Raw genomic sequence first — 16,019 nt, 5'->3', positions numbered from 1 at the left:
AGTATTTGGTGGGAAATAAGAGTGATCACAGATTATTGCCCTTTTTCTTCTAGGACCTCTTATTAACGATCTATGAGTGATTTTAGATTTTTCATATAAAAATCGATATTTGGTGGGAAATAAGAGTGATCACAGATTATTGCCCTTTTTCTTCTAGGACCTCTTATTAAGGATCTATGAGTGATTTTAGATTTTTCATATAAAAAGAGTGATCACAGATTATTGCCCTTTTTCGTCTAGGACCTCTTATTAAGGATCTATGAGTGATTTTAGATTTTTCATATAAAAATCAGTATTTGGTGGGAAATAAGAGTGATCACAGATTATTGCCCTTTTTCTTCTAGGACCTCTTATTAACGATCTATGAGTGATTTTAGATTTTTCATATAAAAATCGATATTTGGTGGGAAATAAGAGTGATCACAGATTATTGCCCTTTTTCTTCTAGGACCTCTTATTAAGGATCTATGAGTGATTTTAGATTTTTCATTTAAAAATCGATATTTGGTGGGAAATAAGAGTGATCACAGATTATTGCCCTTTTTCGTCTAGGACCTCTTATTAAGGATTTGTGAGTGATTTTAGATTTTTCATATAAAAATCGATATTTGGTGGGAAATAAGAGTGATAACAGATTATTGCCCTTTTTCGTCTAGGACCTCTTATTAAGGATCTATCAGTGATTTTAGATTTTTCATATAAAAATCGATATTTGGTGGGAAATAAGAGTGATCACAGATTATTGCCCTTTTTCTTCTAGGACCTCTTATTAAGGATCTATGAGTGATTTTAGATTTTTCATATAAAAATCGATATTTGGTGGGAAATAAGAGTGATCACAGATTATTGCCCTTTTTGGTCTCTCTTATTAAGGATGAGTGATAAAAATCGATATTTGGTGGAAAATAAGAGTGATCACCGATTATTATCCTTTTTCGTCTAGGACCTCTTATTAAGGATCTATGAGTGATTTTAGATTTTTCATATAAAAATCAGTATTTGGTGGGAAATAAGAGTGATCACAGATTATTGCCCTTTTTCGTCTAGGACCTCTTATTAAGGATTTGTGAGTGATTTTAGATTTTTCATATAAAAATCGATATTTGGTGGAAAATAAGAGTGATCACAGATTATTGCCCTTTTTCCTCTAGGACCTCTTATTAAGGATCTATGAGTGATTTTAGATTTTTCATATTAAAATTGATTATTGCCATTTTTCGTCTAGGACCTCTTATTAAGGATCATTGAGTGATTTTAGATTTTTCATATAAAAATCAATATTTGGTGGGAAATTAAAGTGATCACAGATTATTGCCCTTTTTCGTCTAGGACCTCTTATTAAGGATCTATGAGTGATTTTAGATTTTTCATATAAAAATCGATATTTGGTGGGAAATAAGAGTGATCACAGATTATTGCCCTTTTTCCTCTAGGACCTCTTATTAAGGATTTGTGAGTGATTTTAGATTTTTCATATAAAAATCGATATTTGGTGGGAAATAAGAGTGATCACAGATTATTGCCCTTTTTTGTCTAGGACCTCTTATTAAGGATCTATGAGTGATTTTAGATTTTTCATATAAAAATCGATATTTGGTGGGAAATAAGAGTGATCACAGATTATTGTTTTTTTTCCTCTAGGACCTTTTATTAAGGATCTATGAGTGATTTTAGATTTTTCATATAAAAATCGATATTTGGTGGGAAATAATAGTTTTGAAATGAATACCCTTAATATAATATATGTATTTATACGCAATTAAATTTCTTTGCAGCAACTCAAGAAACTGCTTCAAAAACTATAAATAATAAAACCACTACGCAACAAACTAGCAGCAGCAGCAGCAATAAAACCACAATTGAATTAAAAACTAGTAAATTAACCACCACAACTGCAAACGCAACTACAACTACAACCACCAACAGCAATACAATAATAACAACAACAACAACAACCACAACACCAACTCAAGGAAAATCATGTAAAACTATAACAACAGGACGACGTGAACAAAGCGGAACAGCAACAGGAAATGGTGGAGGAGCTGGCGGCAGCAGTAGTGGTGCAGCAGGAGGAGGAGGAGCTAATAAATTAAACAATAACAAGCAAAAGAAATAAAAAAAGGAAGGATTCTACTTAAGGAATCCTAAGTAATTTAAAGGAAATTGTATAAAGTTTGAAATAAGTTGAGCTGCCTAAAAGAGTGAGTGGTTAAGAATTATTAAAAAAAAAAGCAGTAAGTGGGGTAAGCTGGTTTTCTTTTCTTCTTCTATACTTAAGAAATTTTGTAATAATGTCTGCATAATTGTTTACTCTATATATATATATTTTGGATGAGTGTCTTTTTTTTTTAAATTTCTTGTGTTTTTTTTTCATAGTAAATTTAGTAATGTAATTAAAATTTAAACTTTAAACCACTGCATACATACTAGATATATTATTATTATATACATATAGTATAACAATATAAATATATATAGCATAGTTTTTAAATATAAAGTGAAACAAACAAACCAACCAACCAACCAATTAACAATTTTTTTTGATTGCCATATTCTTAAACAAAATATAGTTTATATAAAAAAATATCTAAATAATAATAATTTTTCTTTTATCATAACTATTTAAGTGTGTGTATGATGTGTCTTTGTTTATTTGTTCTTTTTTTTTTATACATACCTATAATACCTACCTATCTATACATAAATAATCTCTAATTAATTAATTATTTAGCAAAAAGCTTAAGCCTACATAAATTGTATTTAAAAGAAAATTGCTTTTTTTTTCCTGCCAAGAAAAAAAAAAGTAAAATAAATTGAAAATATTTTATAAAAAAAAGCCTCTTAAAGCAGGGTTTTTGAATTGGAGACCAAATGCCAATTAATCATCAGATTAGTTAAGCTTACACACTTAGCTACATTTGCTCAATCTCTGGTTATCGTATTTCGTAACGATATACTTGCAATTATTATCAGCCCAATCATGAATAAAAAATCAGCGGGAGTTTTTTTACCTTTTCACAATTTTTCCTATTCAAATTCAATGTTAAAAATGGAAAAAAAACTCCCCTGGATTATTTATTCATGATTGGGCTGTATTATTTTTGTATGAAAACTGTCAGTATATCGAGCCCTTAGCGCCAAATTATCGTAAGCGACAAAACACAAATTTTACAGGAGAAGGTTTTTTTTTGATTATTTTGAAATTTATACATAGAATTAAAAATGTTATGATGCGATATAATCAGCCCTATCGTGAAAAACATGTGAAATTTATGTTCCCATGAAATATCCATTTCCCTCGAAGGGAAAATTGCTATCGTGATATTCCTCTAAACTTTTCATTCACAATAGTTGATTTTGTTCGTAACAGCTGTTTATTGTTTACAAAATTCCATCTAAAAATTTCACAATACGGGGAATTTTTTCACGTGAACAAAGTTTATGAACGAAAAATAGGAAAAGGCAGCATATTTCATGTGAAATATTGATTCGCGATAGGGGTGAATATAATTTCGTACAAATTTGCAAATTTATTGCGAATTTACTGTACAGGTGGCGTTGATATTACAACAAGTACAACATTGCAATAACAACATTGTGTTTTATTGTTGCTTGGGGGACAAAAGTGTCAAAAAAACAAAACAAAAATAAAATCAATTTAATAAAAAATAAAATAAAAATAATATTAATTTTACATCAACGCTAAATTTATTTGCGAGGACATCGATCAGCAATTGGGTAGTCCAGAAAAAACATCCAAAGATAATAAAGCAAATGAAAAAACTGATAAAATAAGGGTAACTCCTGGAAGCTCCTTTAATGGTGGCACAGTTTGCGGTGAAAATGGTAGAGCTAATGATTCAAATGTATGCACGTGGCAAATGGTTGTGATTGATCGAATGCACTCCGGAGCTATCCGTTTTGTTGTACTTTTAACAGATCTTATAAACCTTTTTTTGAAGCTAAAAATGTAAACAAAAAAATTTGACATAAAATAAATTCGTTTTGTAAACAATTTTTGACAAGTTTGTCCCCAAGGCGAACAAAAAAAAAGTTGAATTAGCTGTGCTGTTAACGCCACCTGGCTATTTGCTTATTTTTCAAAAATATTTATAACTTTTGACAATTAAAAATTCATGGCATACTTTATTGAAAAATATGACAAAAAAAGTTTTTTATTGAATTTTTCGAATTGAAATTAAATTTTTATTTATGAATAGTTTTTAATGAAATTTCACAGATATGTAGGTAGATCTTTCTATTTAAAATGGAAAAATAAAAACGAATTTTGAAATTTATTTTCAGCAATCCCGCAATTCCCAAAAAATTGTTGAAAAACTCCAAAAATTGGGAATTTTTAGTTTTTTTTTGGTCGGGGTTATCGAAATACTTTACAAAATAATTAGAAACATATTAGGCCACCTAAAATTGGTTACTATATTTTGATATCAAATATGCGATTTTAGAATTTTTGCCCTAAAATTTAATTTTACATAAAAAAATAGGTGTTTTTTGAATGGACCTGGTCCCCTCGGTAACAACAATTTTTTTTAATTTTTTTTCATTTAAAATATTTTATGAAAACTTAGCTTTCAGAAAGTATATATTCCTTATACATCCTCTTAGAAATTTTTTTGCGATAACTTAAAAAGAAAAAAGTATTTTTTTCCCAGAAAATTAGCACAAAATCGTCTTTTTCAATTTTTTTAAATTCGAATGCTTATAACTTTGGACTTAATCATTATTTTTAAACAATTCTTTTTCTATTTGACACATAAATGTGTTGTTACTTCAACAAACCAAAATTGTAGAAAATCGGAATATTTGGATACGCTGTTATCCAAAAAAAACTGGAGTGCGGTGGGTAAAAATTTTGAAAATTTAATTTTCAAATGCGAATACCTCTTGAGCTTTAAGAGATATTTGACAGCTATGACAAGGTTTTTTATAGTGCTCAATGAGAAGATTATATGTTTCGGAACACAAACGAATAAATTGGATCGTTTTAAAAATATAATTTGCCCGAGGTGTCCTACTTTGAGGAACCTTGGTCGCGCCCCCGGTTGGCCCATAAGGTCAAGGTTCAAAACTTAAACTCGACAACACTTTTTCTTTGCGCATGTGAAATTTCATTAAAACCAATCTAACCATTTGGAAGTTACAGATTTATTTCCCTCTTCGTTTTCTGTAAAATATAAACATTGACTTACGATAAAATCTTACCCGCTATAATTTTTAAGTTATTAACAATTTTTGATATTCTGAGAACGCTAAGACATCAGTCGGTGAATAAAATTTTAATTTTTGCAATAAAAAAAAAATTTAAAAAATGTCGCTTACGATAATTTGGCGCTATGGGCTCGATATCGTTACGATAAGAAATAACAAGAGATTGAGATAATGGGGCTTAGATGTTGTTTTTGGGTTCCAGTTTAAACTTCGTTATATTGTCATACACAACGTTAGGTAATGTCACATTTTGTTATAAAATCAGTGAGTCAGTTATGAATAGCTACATAGTAGATAGATTTGAAGGCGTGTACCCTTCCATTGTGATACCCTTTTGAAATAGAATTAGGTGTGAACTAGATATGAAGAGAGGAAATGAAATTGGAAAGAAATGAAATTAAAACCCAGTTCAAAAAAAGGACAGGCAATAAGTAATTTATGAAGAAGAAGACAAGGACTGTAGCTGGTTGAGAATATAAATGGAAAATTCATGTTAAAAATTATAAAAAAAATAAAAAGTTGCTGTAAAATCTCTTATAACAATAGTTTCGTATTTGGCGCGTCTTGCATATAATCACTAACGAACAGTCTCGAATGCATAGATTCATGATTCATTCAACTTATTGATGATTATCTTTCCATTATAATCTCTATTATTAAATTAGCCTCTCATTAAAGTAAAGATCTTGCTCATGCATGACTTAATTTCATTCCATAAGACATATGAATATTTTGTAATATGAATTGAAGCAGTTCTAGTTACATAACTTGCTACGTGTCAAGTTATTTTAACACGTGAATGTCCTAAGCAGGCGGTCAATTGACCATTTTGGATTATAATGAGACTGTCTACTAACTGGTCCAAAGTAGTCAATGCTTGAATTCACATTTCGGTTACATAGACGTCAAATAGTCAGTTTAAAAAAAACATATCATAGACAGTCCAATAATCAATTGTTTAGTCCATACTGTGAAATATTTACTGCAAAACATTTGAGTTTGTTGATGAAAATGGAAAAGAGGAATGGAAAAAGGGTACTCTGTTTCATGTAGCTGAAGTTCGTGTTCGTTCTATACAGAAATGTCAAAAACTGTAAAGCAAAAACTTCACGAATGCAGTTTCAAAAGAGAATTTAAAAATATTTTGCAGCAAATGTTTCACAGTGTGGACCGGGGACTTATAAACAACTCTCCGACTGGTTGGTAAAAAACTCTTTTTAAAGTGCAGTTACAAAATAAACGTTTAAAGTGACTACGCTCTATGATACTTAGAGCCACTTAAGTGACAATTGTATTCAAGCTAGATTACATGGGAAGTCTTCTTTAAGCTTCAATTGTAGTTTCTTATAAAGTACCGGTTTCGCCCGGTAGCATTTACTAATGTTAGTTCTTCAAGTTTCTCCAACCCACCTACACTTGCCAGTTCTTATTTATTTGCAAATAAAATATCTAAATTTGTACTGCATACTTTAGGGAGCTTTTTTATTGCAGTTGACTACAGTTTACTGGACTCAAAAAAAAAAAATCAGAGTTTTACCCGGATTTTTTTTACTTTACAAAACATCTCCTGAAAATTTCGAATCTAATAAAAAAAATCAGCCAAATCGCTCCAGCCGTTCTCACGTGATGCCATTACATACATGGACCATTTCATTTTCTTTATTAAGTCTTAATAAAGCTTCAATCGTAGATCTTAATAAAGTATTATGAAGGCGTCAATCAAAGGTCTTAATAGAGTCTTATTGAAGCTTCAATTGTAGCTCTTTATAAAGTATTTTTAAAGCTTGAATCAAAGGACTTTATAATGTCTTATTAAATCTTCAATCATAGGTCTTTATTAAAACTTCAATCAAATGCCTTTATTTAGTCTACTAAAGCTTCAATCAAAGGTCTTTATGAAGTCTTATTAAAGGCCTTTATAAAGTCTTATTAAAGCTTTAATCAAATGTGTATAAAGTCTTATTAAAGCTTTAATCAAATGTGTATAAAGTCTTATTAAAGCTTTAATCAAATGTGTATAAAGTCTTATTAAAGCTTTAATCTTCGTTCTTTATACAGTCTTACTAAAGCATTTCTCAAAGTTATTTATAAAGTCTTATCAAAGCTTCAATCAAAGGTCTATATAAAGTCTGCTTAAAGCTTCAATCTTTGATCTTTATTAAGTCTTTAATCATAGGTTTTTTTAAAGTCTTATTAAAGCATCAATCAAAGTTCATTATACAGTCTTATAGAAAGATGTTTAGATTTGAACTTGCAAAAACATCTGAAGTTAAAGATTTATTACAGACGAGTTGGTCGTCTCACTGTAGTTGAGTTAATTCAAGACAATTTAATCCTATTTTTGATTGGGACGATTTATTCAAGTCTCAGATAAACAAAAGCTACTCTGTCTTAGTACTAATTTTCACTCAATATTAAAGCAATTTTGCAGAATTTCGTGCCAATGACATTAAGCCTGCGATTCACAATGGTTTGCATTAAATATTTATCAATGTAGTTGAGTTATTTCAGAACGATTTAATTCCATTTATGTTTCAGACGATTTCTTTAAGTCTTAGACAAGCACTCCTTTAATAAAAAGTCTTTTTTTCACAGAGATACTTTGCAAAAATTTGTGCCAGAATGATAAATGACGTAAAACCTGCAATTCACAATGGTCTGGGTTAAAGATTTAATACTGTAGTTGAGTTAATTCACAATGATTTAATTCATTTTGAGGTTGAGATGATTTAGTCAAGTTTCAGAGAAAAAAAATAATCAGGTATGTGATAAACGATTTAGATGCAAAAATGATTTCAAAATGACAAAAGGTGTGATGTGTTTGTTTGAATCGTTTTGTCATATTAGATTCAAATTCCAATTCGCTTCAAAAGTAATTTATCGAAATTAAATTTTCACATTAATTAAGGTAAACAAATGGAGAGTTGCATATTTTGTTGTTTTTTGCTGTAAAATTTATACGGAATGAACCAAAAATTTAATATGAAATCAATCGAAATTCATCACACATAAATTGTTTTTGAAATTGATTTCAGTTTTGAAAACGATCGTTTTTCATCACATGCCTGAATGAGTAACTCTGTCTTAGCACTCTTTTCATAAAAACTTCCAAGTCAGCTTCTTCATACAATATTATAATTGAATGTTTAAATTGGATGTTTTTTGAAAACATGGGACCGGTGGTATGCATTAATAATGAGGCTTCTAATCAATAGCAGTTATTAAAAATGCGCTGCTTTTTCCACAGTTATGCAATATTACAGCATTTTTAAATTTTTACCTTAAACTTTTTGAGCCTCAATAACATTTAAATTAACCAAAACAATTTTAATTTTTATTATTTTTATGATTTAACGTCTTTTTCAATTCACATTCTAAACAAATTTCATCAATACAAAGGAGTTGTGCTTTTGTGCAATATATTTTAGTTTTTATATAAAGAAATTTAAAAATAAACACACAAAAATTTGTAACAAAATTATAATAATTATAATAAGGCTTTAATTGAACAAAAAAAAAAACAAAAAGGCTTTTAATTAAAAGAAAAAAAATTAGATATTTAGCTGGTTTTTAAAAAAAAAAATAACAAAACAAATTAAAAAAAACTTACATAGAGAATAGAGATAGAGCGGAAACTCTACTGTCAAAGACCTAACTCAGTTATCAGAAACCTAAGTGGTGAGAATGCATTAGTAGAAAAAACTATGTGAAAACAAAAACAACGCTGTGATTATTTTGAGTAATTTTTTTTGTATGAGTTTTTTTCTAGTTTCCGCTCTATGTTTCTCTATGAAAACTTAAAGGAATATTTGTAAATTATTAAATGAATTAAAAGAAAAACTAAAAAAATTTGTTTTGAAATAATAAAGAAACACTGCAAAAATTATAAACAATTGGAAAATAAATGAAAAGTTATGTATTAATTGTAAATTTACTGAATTTAAATTAAATTTGAAACAAATTTTTAAAGTTAATTTTCATAACATTTGAAATTTGTTAAAATTTTTTTTGAAATTAAAAAAAAATTTAAATTTTCGAATAAATTTAAAAAATTTGGAAAATAAATTTGAAAATTTATTAAAATTTTGAATGAAAATTAAATTTTTCTTTAAATTTTTTTCAAAATTAATTTAAATTAAATAAATTAAACATTTTTTATATGTTTTAAATTTACACAAATTAAATTTTCGAATAAATTTAAAAAAATATTTTTCAAATAAATTTTAAATTTTTCAAATAAAAGATGTATATAAATAAAATAAAAAATAAAAATTTGAAAATATATTTTAATTTTGAATGAAAATTAAATTTTTCCTTAAATTTTTTTTTTCAAAATTAATTTAAATTAAAAAAATTTGGAATAAATAAAGGAAACATTTTTTATATGTTTTAAATTTACACAAATTAAAAGAAATAAAATTTTTAAAGAATATTTTGGATTTTTATTTCGTTTGAATTTTTAATTTTGAATGAAATTAATTTTTCTTTAATTTTTTTTTTTAAATTATAAATTTGGAAATGTTTTATAAATTTTATGTTTAATAAAGTTTTTAAAAAATATTCAAATTAAAAAAATTTTAAAGAAAAATTTATTTGAATTTAAATAAATTTTCCAAAAAAAATTTTAATTTTTTAAAATTTTCAAATGAATTAGAAATTGGTTTGTCTTTAAAATTTAGAAAAAAATTTCAATTAAAAAAGTTTTTAAAATTAATAAATTTTTCCTTAAAATTTGTTTCAAAATTAATTTAAAATTTGGAATAAATAAAGGAAAAATTTTTTATATGTTTTAAATTTACACAAATTAAAAGAAATACAATTTTTAAAGAATATTTTGGATATTTATTTCGTTTTTTAAATGTTTTAACAAAATTTTGAATGAAATTATTTTTTTTTTTTAAATTATAAATTTGGAAATGTTTTATAAATTTTAAGTTTATTCAAATTAAAAAAGTTTTTAAAAAAATATCCAAATTAACAAAAATTTTAAAGAAAAATTTAATTTGAATTTGAATAAATTTTCAAAAAAAAATTTTAATTTTTTAAAATTTTCAAATGAATTAGAAATTGGTTTGTCTTTAAAATTTTAAAAAAATTTTCGATTAAAAAAGTTTTTAAAATTAATAAAATTTTCAAATCTTTTTTTTAAAATTTGAAAAAAAATTATTTTATTAAAAATTAGTTTAAATTTAAAAAAAAATTAAAGTTAGTTTTCAAATCTATTTAAAAATGTTCAAATTAGTTAAAATTCATAGGAATTTTTTAATGAAAATTTTATAATTTAGTTTATTCTTTAAAAGCATTTTTAAAAATGAATTAATTAATTAATTTATTTTTTTTTTTCAAAATTATAACAAATTTTCAGATTAATTTGAAAATTAAAAATTTCATAAATTTAATTTTTTTAAAAAAAAATGTTTAAAAATGTTGAAACTAATTTTAAAAGAAAAATTTAATTTCATTAAAAAATTCATTTGAATTGAAATAAATTTTCCAAAAAATTATAATTTGTAATTTTCAATTAAAAAGGTTTTTAAAATTAATAAAATTTTCAAATCTTTTTTTAAAATTTGAAAAAAATTAGTTTAAATTTGAATAAATTTAAAAAAAAAATTAAAGTTAGTTTTCAAATCTATTTAAAAATGTTCAAATTAGTTAAAATTCATATGAATTTTTAAGAATTTTTTAATGAAATTTTTATAATTTAGTTTATTCTTTAAAAGCATTTTTAAAAATGAATTAATTAATTTAATTTTTTTTTCAAAATTATAACAAATTTTCAGATTAATTTGAAAATTAAAAATTTCATAAATTTAATTTTTTTTAAAAAAAATTTTCAAAAATGTTGAAACTAATTTTAAAAGAAAAATTTAATTTCATTAAAAAATTCATTTGAATTGGAATAAATTTTCAAAAAAATTATAATTTATAATTTTCAATTAAAAAAGTTTTTAAAATTAATAAAATTTTCCAATCTTTTTTTAAAATTTGAAAAATTTTATTTTATTAAATATAAATTTTCAAAAACAATTAAAGATAGTATTCAAATATATTTAAAAATGTTCAAATTAGTTAAAATTCATATGAATTTTTAAGAATTTTTTAATGAAAATTTTATAATTTAGTTTATTCTTTAAAAGCATTTTTAAAAATGAATTAATTAATTAATTTAATTTTTTTTTTCAAAATTATAACAAATTTTCAGATTTATTTGAAAATTAAAAATTTCATAAATTTAATTTTTTTTTAAAAAAATTTTAAAAAATGTTGAAACTAATTTTAAAAGAAAAAATTAATTTCATTAAAAAATTCATTTGAATTGGAATAAATTTTCAAAAAAATTATTTATAATTTTCAATTAAAAAAGTTTTTAAAATTAATAAAATTTTCAAATCTTTTTTTAAAATTTGAAAAATTTTATTTTATTAAATATTAGTTTAAATTTGAATAAATTTTCAAAAAAAATTAAAGTTAGTTTTCAAATCTATTTAAAAATGTTCAAATTAGTTAAAATTCATATGAATTTTTAAGAATTTTTTAATGAAATTTTTAAAATGAATTAATTAATTTAATTTTTTTTTTTTCAAAATTAGAACAAATTTTCAGATTTATTTGAAAATTAAAAATTTCATAATTTTAATTTTTTTTTAAAAAAATTTTTAAAAGAAATATTTAATTTCATAAAAAAATTCATTTGAATTGGAATAAATTTTCCAAAAAATTATAATTTATTTAAATTTTTAAATATATTTGAAAATTTATACAAATTCAAATGAATTTTTAAGATTTTTTTTTTTATAAAATGAAATTTTTCATTTAAAATTTTTTCAAATTCTCAAAAATTTTAACATTTATTAAAATTCAAATAAATTTTTTAATGAAATGAAATTTTACTTTAAAAATTAGTTTCAAAATTAATTTAAATTGGGAAAATAAATAAAAAAACTTCTTTTGTTTAAAAATTTAGTTCAAATTTCTTTTAAATTTAAATAATTTTGAAAATTTATTTAAATTTTCTGCAGTGTTTTAAAGAAACAACCATTATTTGTAATTATACAATACAATAATATTAAATTAAATAATAAAATAAAATGGCCTCAACAAAAATCAACGATTAGTTTTAAAATTTTACATTACATGCAAGTACATATATACAAATATTATAAAAAATTATCAGATTTAAGGAACTGTTTTTTTAAACATTTATAAACAACAAAAATTTATACCCTAAAACAGTTCCTTTGTAATGTTATTAAACTTTCCACAGAAAATTCATTTCCATTAATGTTTATTTATACTTTATTAATATTAATTTTAATTGTGATTTGGTTTAAACTTTAAAATTTTATGTTTATATTTAAGCATAATTAAAGTGCTTAAATAATTATAAAACAAATGTTTTAATGATATTTATAAAACAAACTAGTAATTCGACTGAAGTTTATTTAAAAAAAAAAAAATGAAACTAATAATAGAAATGTTAAATAAATAAAAAACAAAAAAAATTCTTTATATTTACAGCTTTTAAAAACACATTTATAACTTTATAACTTTCATTATCTAAATGTCTTAAGAAAATATTTGATAAACAATCAATTTAGTTAAAAAAAAAACAACAACTGTGTAGTTTAAAAGAATGTCTGTATTTAAACATTAACAATTAATAAAATATAAAAAAATATGATTTTTATAAAAAAAAACCGTCTAAATATACAAATTTCAAGAGATTCCCTCAAAATATTGTAAATTTTTAAAAAAAATATTGCAAGAAATTATTTTTATTTCCCATTTTGTAAAATTTTCAGCAAATTGTTAATGAAAATATTTGAAAAAAATTGATTTTCTTAAAACAAATTTTGTAAATTTCAAATCAGAGTTTAAGGCGGTTTAATTTAACTAAAACTATAAAAATTATATATGCTAACACCTCATTATAACATTAATATCTAAACAAAACTCTTCTCCATCCCCATCCTCTCTTTATACTCTACTAAAACACTTGGCGTTTATAAATTAATATTAATTGTAGTAATTAAACTATTTTAAAACTAAACATACTCCCCCACTTTCCTCCCTTTGTCCCCCTCCAACCCTCAACCAACCAACTGTTTTTGTAGTTATAAATATTTGTTATATTTTTATGTTTATTAATTTTATATTCATATATATAATTTTCTTGTTTTTTAATTATAATTTATAGATAAAAAAGAAACCCCCCCCCCCTTAATTAAGTTTTTATTTGCAAATTTTGTTATGTTGCAGTTTTATTTGAACAACAATTTAAACTGTCCTTTCGTTCTTTATTATACATAAATTAAACACAATACATATTATATAATTAATTATTACTTTATATAAAAATTATTTTTATTAAACATACAAAACTACCACAATATATAAATATTTATACATATATATTTTGTAAATTGTCTAATTACAAACCAACATACATATTTCTATTTGTAGAATCTCTTTAAATGCATTACAACACAAACAAAATTCAATTGATATTGTTAAATTGCAAGAAAACAAATGAAAAATATATTAAAAAAAAAAAAAATAAATGTTTTTGCGTAAATTTTGAAAAGAAAAAAATGTAATAAATAAAAAAAACAAACAAACAAAAAAATAATATTCAATTTAATATAAATATTGCAGTACGAAAAATATAAATAAAACGAGAAAATATGCCCTTAAAATGAAAAGAAATAAAAATTTGTTTTATTTAAGTGAAAATATATACATTTATTTAAATATTGCAAGTTTCCATCCCTGTATTTACTACTAAATGTAAACAAATGAATTTTGTAATTATTACAGCATACTTTGAGGCTTACATGAAAATAAAATTAAAGAGCTGAACTTGAATTGTAAAATTTGTTAGTAAAACGAAACTTAGCAATTATTTGGTGCTAATGTTCATCTTCTGCTAGAAATTTAAAGGTCACTAGTTTAGAGAATTGGTAAATATCACTTTCTTGAAGCTTATAAAGATCACTAGTTTAGAGAATTGGTAAAAAGCACCACTGTCATGTGATTTGTGTCATTGCTATTTTAATAGCGCCTTAATACCGGCAATACATTTCAGGTGTCATGTTTTGTGTAGAAAACAAAAATAAAATTTTACCATTTTTCCAAAAATTTATGTTTTTTGCATTTTTCTCCTTAAATAGCGCTTAAATCGAGCCGAAAACACCTATTAATCTGTTTTGCCACCCGCTGAATCCGAAAATGAAATCCATTTTTTGATCCGTTTGATTTTTTTAAATTTAAAAAAATATTTTTTTTAAAAAGCACCACTGTTATGTGATTTTTGTCTGTGCTAATTTATTACCGCCTAACTACCGGCAACACATTTTTGGTGTCATGTTTTGTTGATAAAAAATGAAAATAAATTTTACCATTTTTCCTAAAATTCATGTTTTTTGGATTTTTCTCCTTAAATAGCGCTTAAATCGAGCCGAAAACACCTATTAATCTGTTTTGCCACCCGCTGAATCCGAAAATGAAATTCATTTTTTGATCCGATCGATTTTTTAAAATTTAAAAAAATAATTTTTAATAATTGCACCACTGTGACATGGTTTTTGTCATTGCTATTTTAATAGCGCCTAAATACCGGCAATACATTTTTGGTGTCATGTTTTGTTTATAAAACCTGAAAATAAATTTTACCATTTTTCCTAAAATTCATGTTTTTTGCATTTTTCTCCTTAAATAGCGCTTAAATCGGGCCGAAAACACCTATTAATCTGTTTTGCCACCCGCTGAATCCGAAAATGAAATCCATTTTTTGATACGATCGATTTTTTAAAATTTAAAAAAATATTTTTTATAAAAAGCACCACTGTTATGTGATTTGTGTCATTGCTATTTTAATAGCGCCTAACTACCGGCAATACATTTTTGGTGTCATGTTTTGTGTAGAAAACAAAAATAAAATTTGAAAATTTTTCCAAAAATTTATGTTTTTTGCATTTTTCTCCTTAAATAGCGCTTAAATCGAGCCGAAAACACCTATTAATCTGTTTTGCCACCCGCTGAATCCGAAAATGACATCCGTTTTTTGATTCGAACGATTTTTTAAAATTTAAAAAAATATTTTTTATAAATAGCACCACTGTTATGTGATTTTTGTCTGTGCTAATTTATTACCGCCTAACTACCCGCAACACATTTTTTGTTTCATGTTTTGTTTATAAAAATTGAAAATAAATTTTAACATTTTTCCTAAAATTTATGTTTTTTGCATTTTTCTCCTTAAATAGCGCTTAAATCGAGCCGAAAACACCTATTGATCTGTTTTGCCACCCGCTGAATCCAAAAATGAAATCCATTTTTTGATCCGATTGATTTTTTAAAATTTAAAAAAATATTTTTTATAAAAAGCACCACTGTTATGTGATTTTTGTCTGTGGTAATTTATTACCGCCTAACTACCGGCAACACATTTTTGGTGTCATGTTTTGTTGATAAAAAATGAAAATAAATTTGACCATTTTTCCTAAAATTCATGTTTTTTGCATTTTTCTCCTTAAATAGCTCATAAATCGGGCCGAAAACACCTATTAATCTGTTTTGCCACCCGCTGAATCCGAAAATGAAATCCATTTTTTGATACGATCGATTTTTTAAAAATTGAAAAAATATTTTTTATAAAAAGCACCACTGTTATGTGATTTGTGTCATTGCTATTTTAATAGCGCCTAACTACCGGCAATACATTTGTGGTGTCATGTTTTGTTTCTAAAAACTGAAAATAAATTTTACCATTTTTCCTAGAATTT

At 24.1% G+C, this 16,019-nt stretch overlaps 1 protein-coding gene across 4 annotated transcripts in view; it reads left to right on the top strand.

Annotated features, from left to right (window-relative positions):
• dop (microtubule-associated serine/threonine (MAST) protein kinase dop) overlaps positions 1-13,947 on the top strand; it is a 45,758-nt gene extending 31,811 nt beyond the window's left edge. For 3 of the 4 annotated variants that reach the window (XM_065506470.1, XM_065506469.1, XM_065506471.1), the window contains exon 11: positions 1,776-2,537. In XM_065506470.1, the coding sequence (XP_065362542.1) occupies positions 1,776-2,119 (344 nt within the window). In that variant the 3' untranslated portion in view covers positions 2,120-2,537. Of the gene's footprint in view, positions 1-1,775; positions 2,538-13,432 lie in introns of those variants that run through there. The other variant, XR_010576327.1, reaches the window with a different exon arrangement.
• The last annotated feature ends 2,072 nt before the right edge of the window (positions 13,948-16,019 follow it).

The sequence above is a fragment of the Calliphora vicina genome, chromosome 3 (assembly GCF_958450345.1).
Source record: "Calliphora vicina chromosome 3, idCalVici1.1, whole genome shotgun sequence".
Taxonomy (NCBI): Eukaryota; Metazoa; Arthropoda; class Insecta; order Diptera; family Calliphoridae; genus Calliphora; species Calliphora vicina.
Note: the sequence above shows the minus strand (reverse complement) of the source record. Positions and strands in the feature narration are given on the sequence as shown.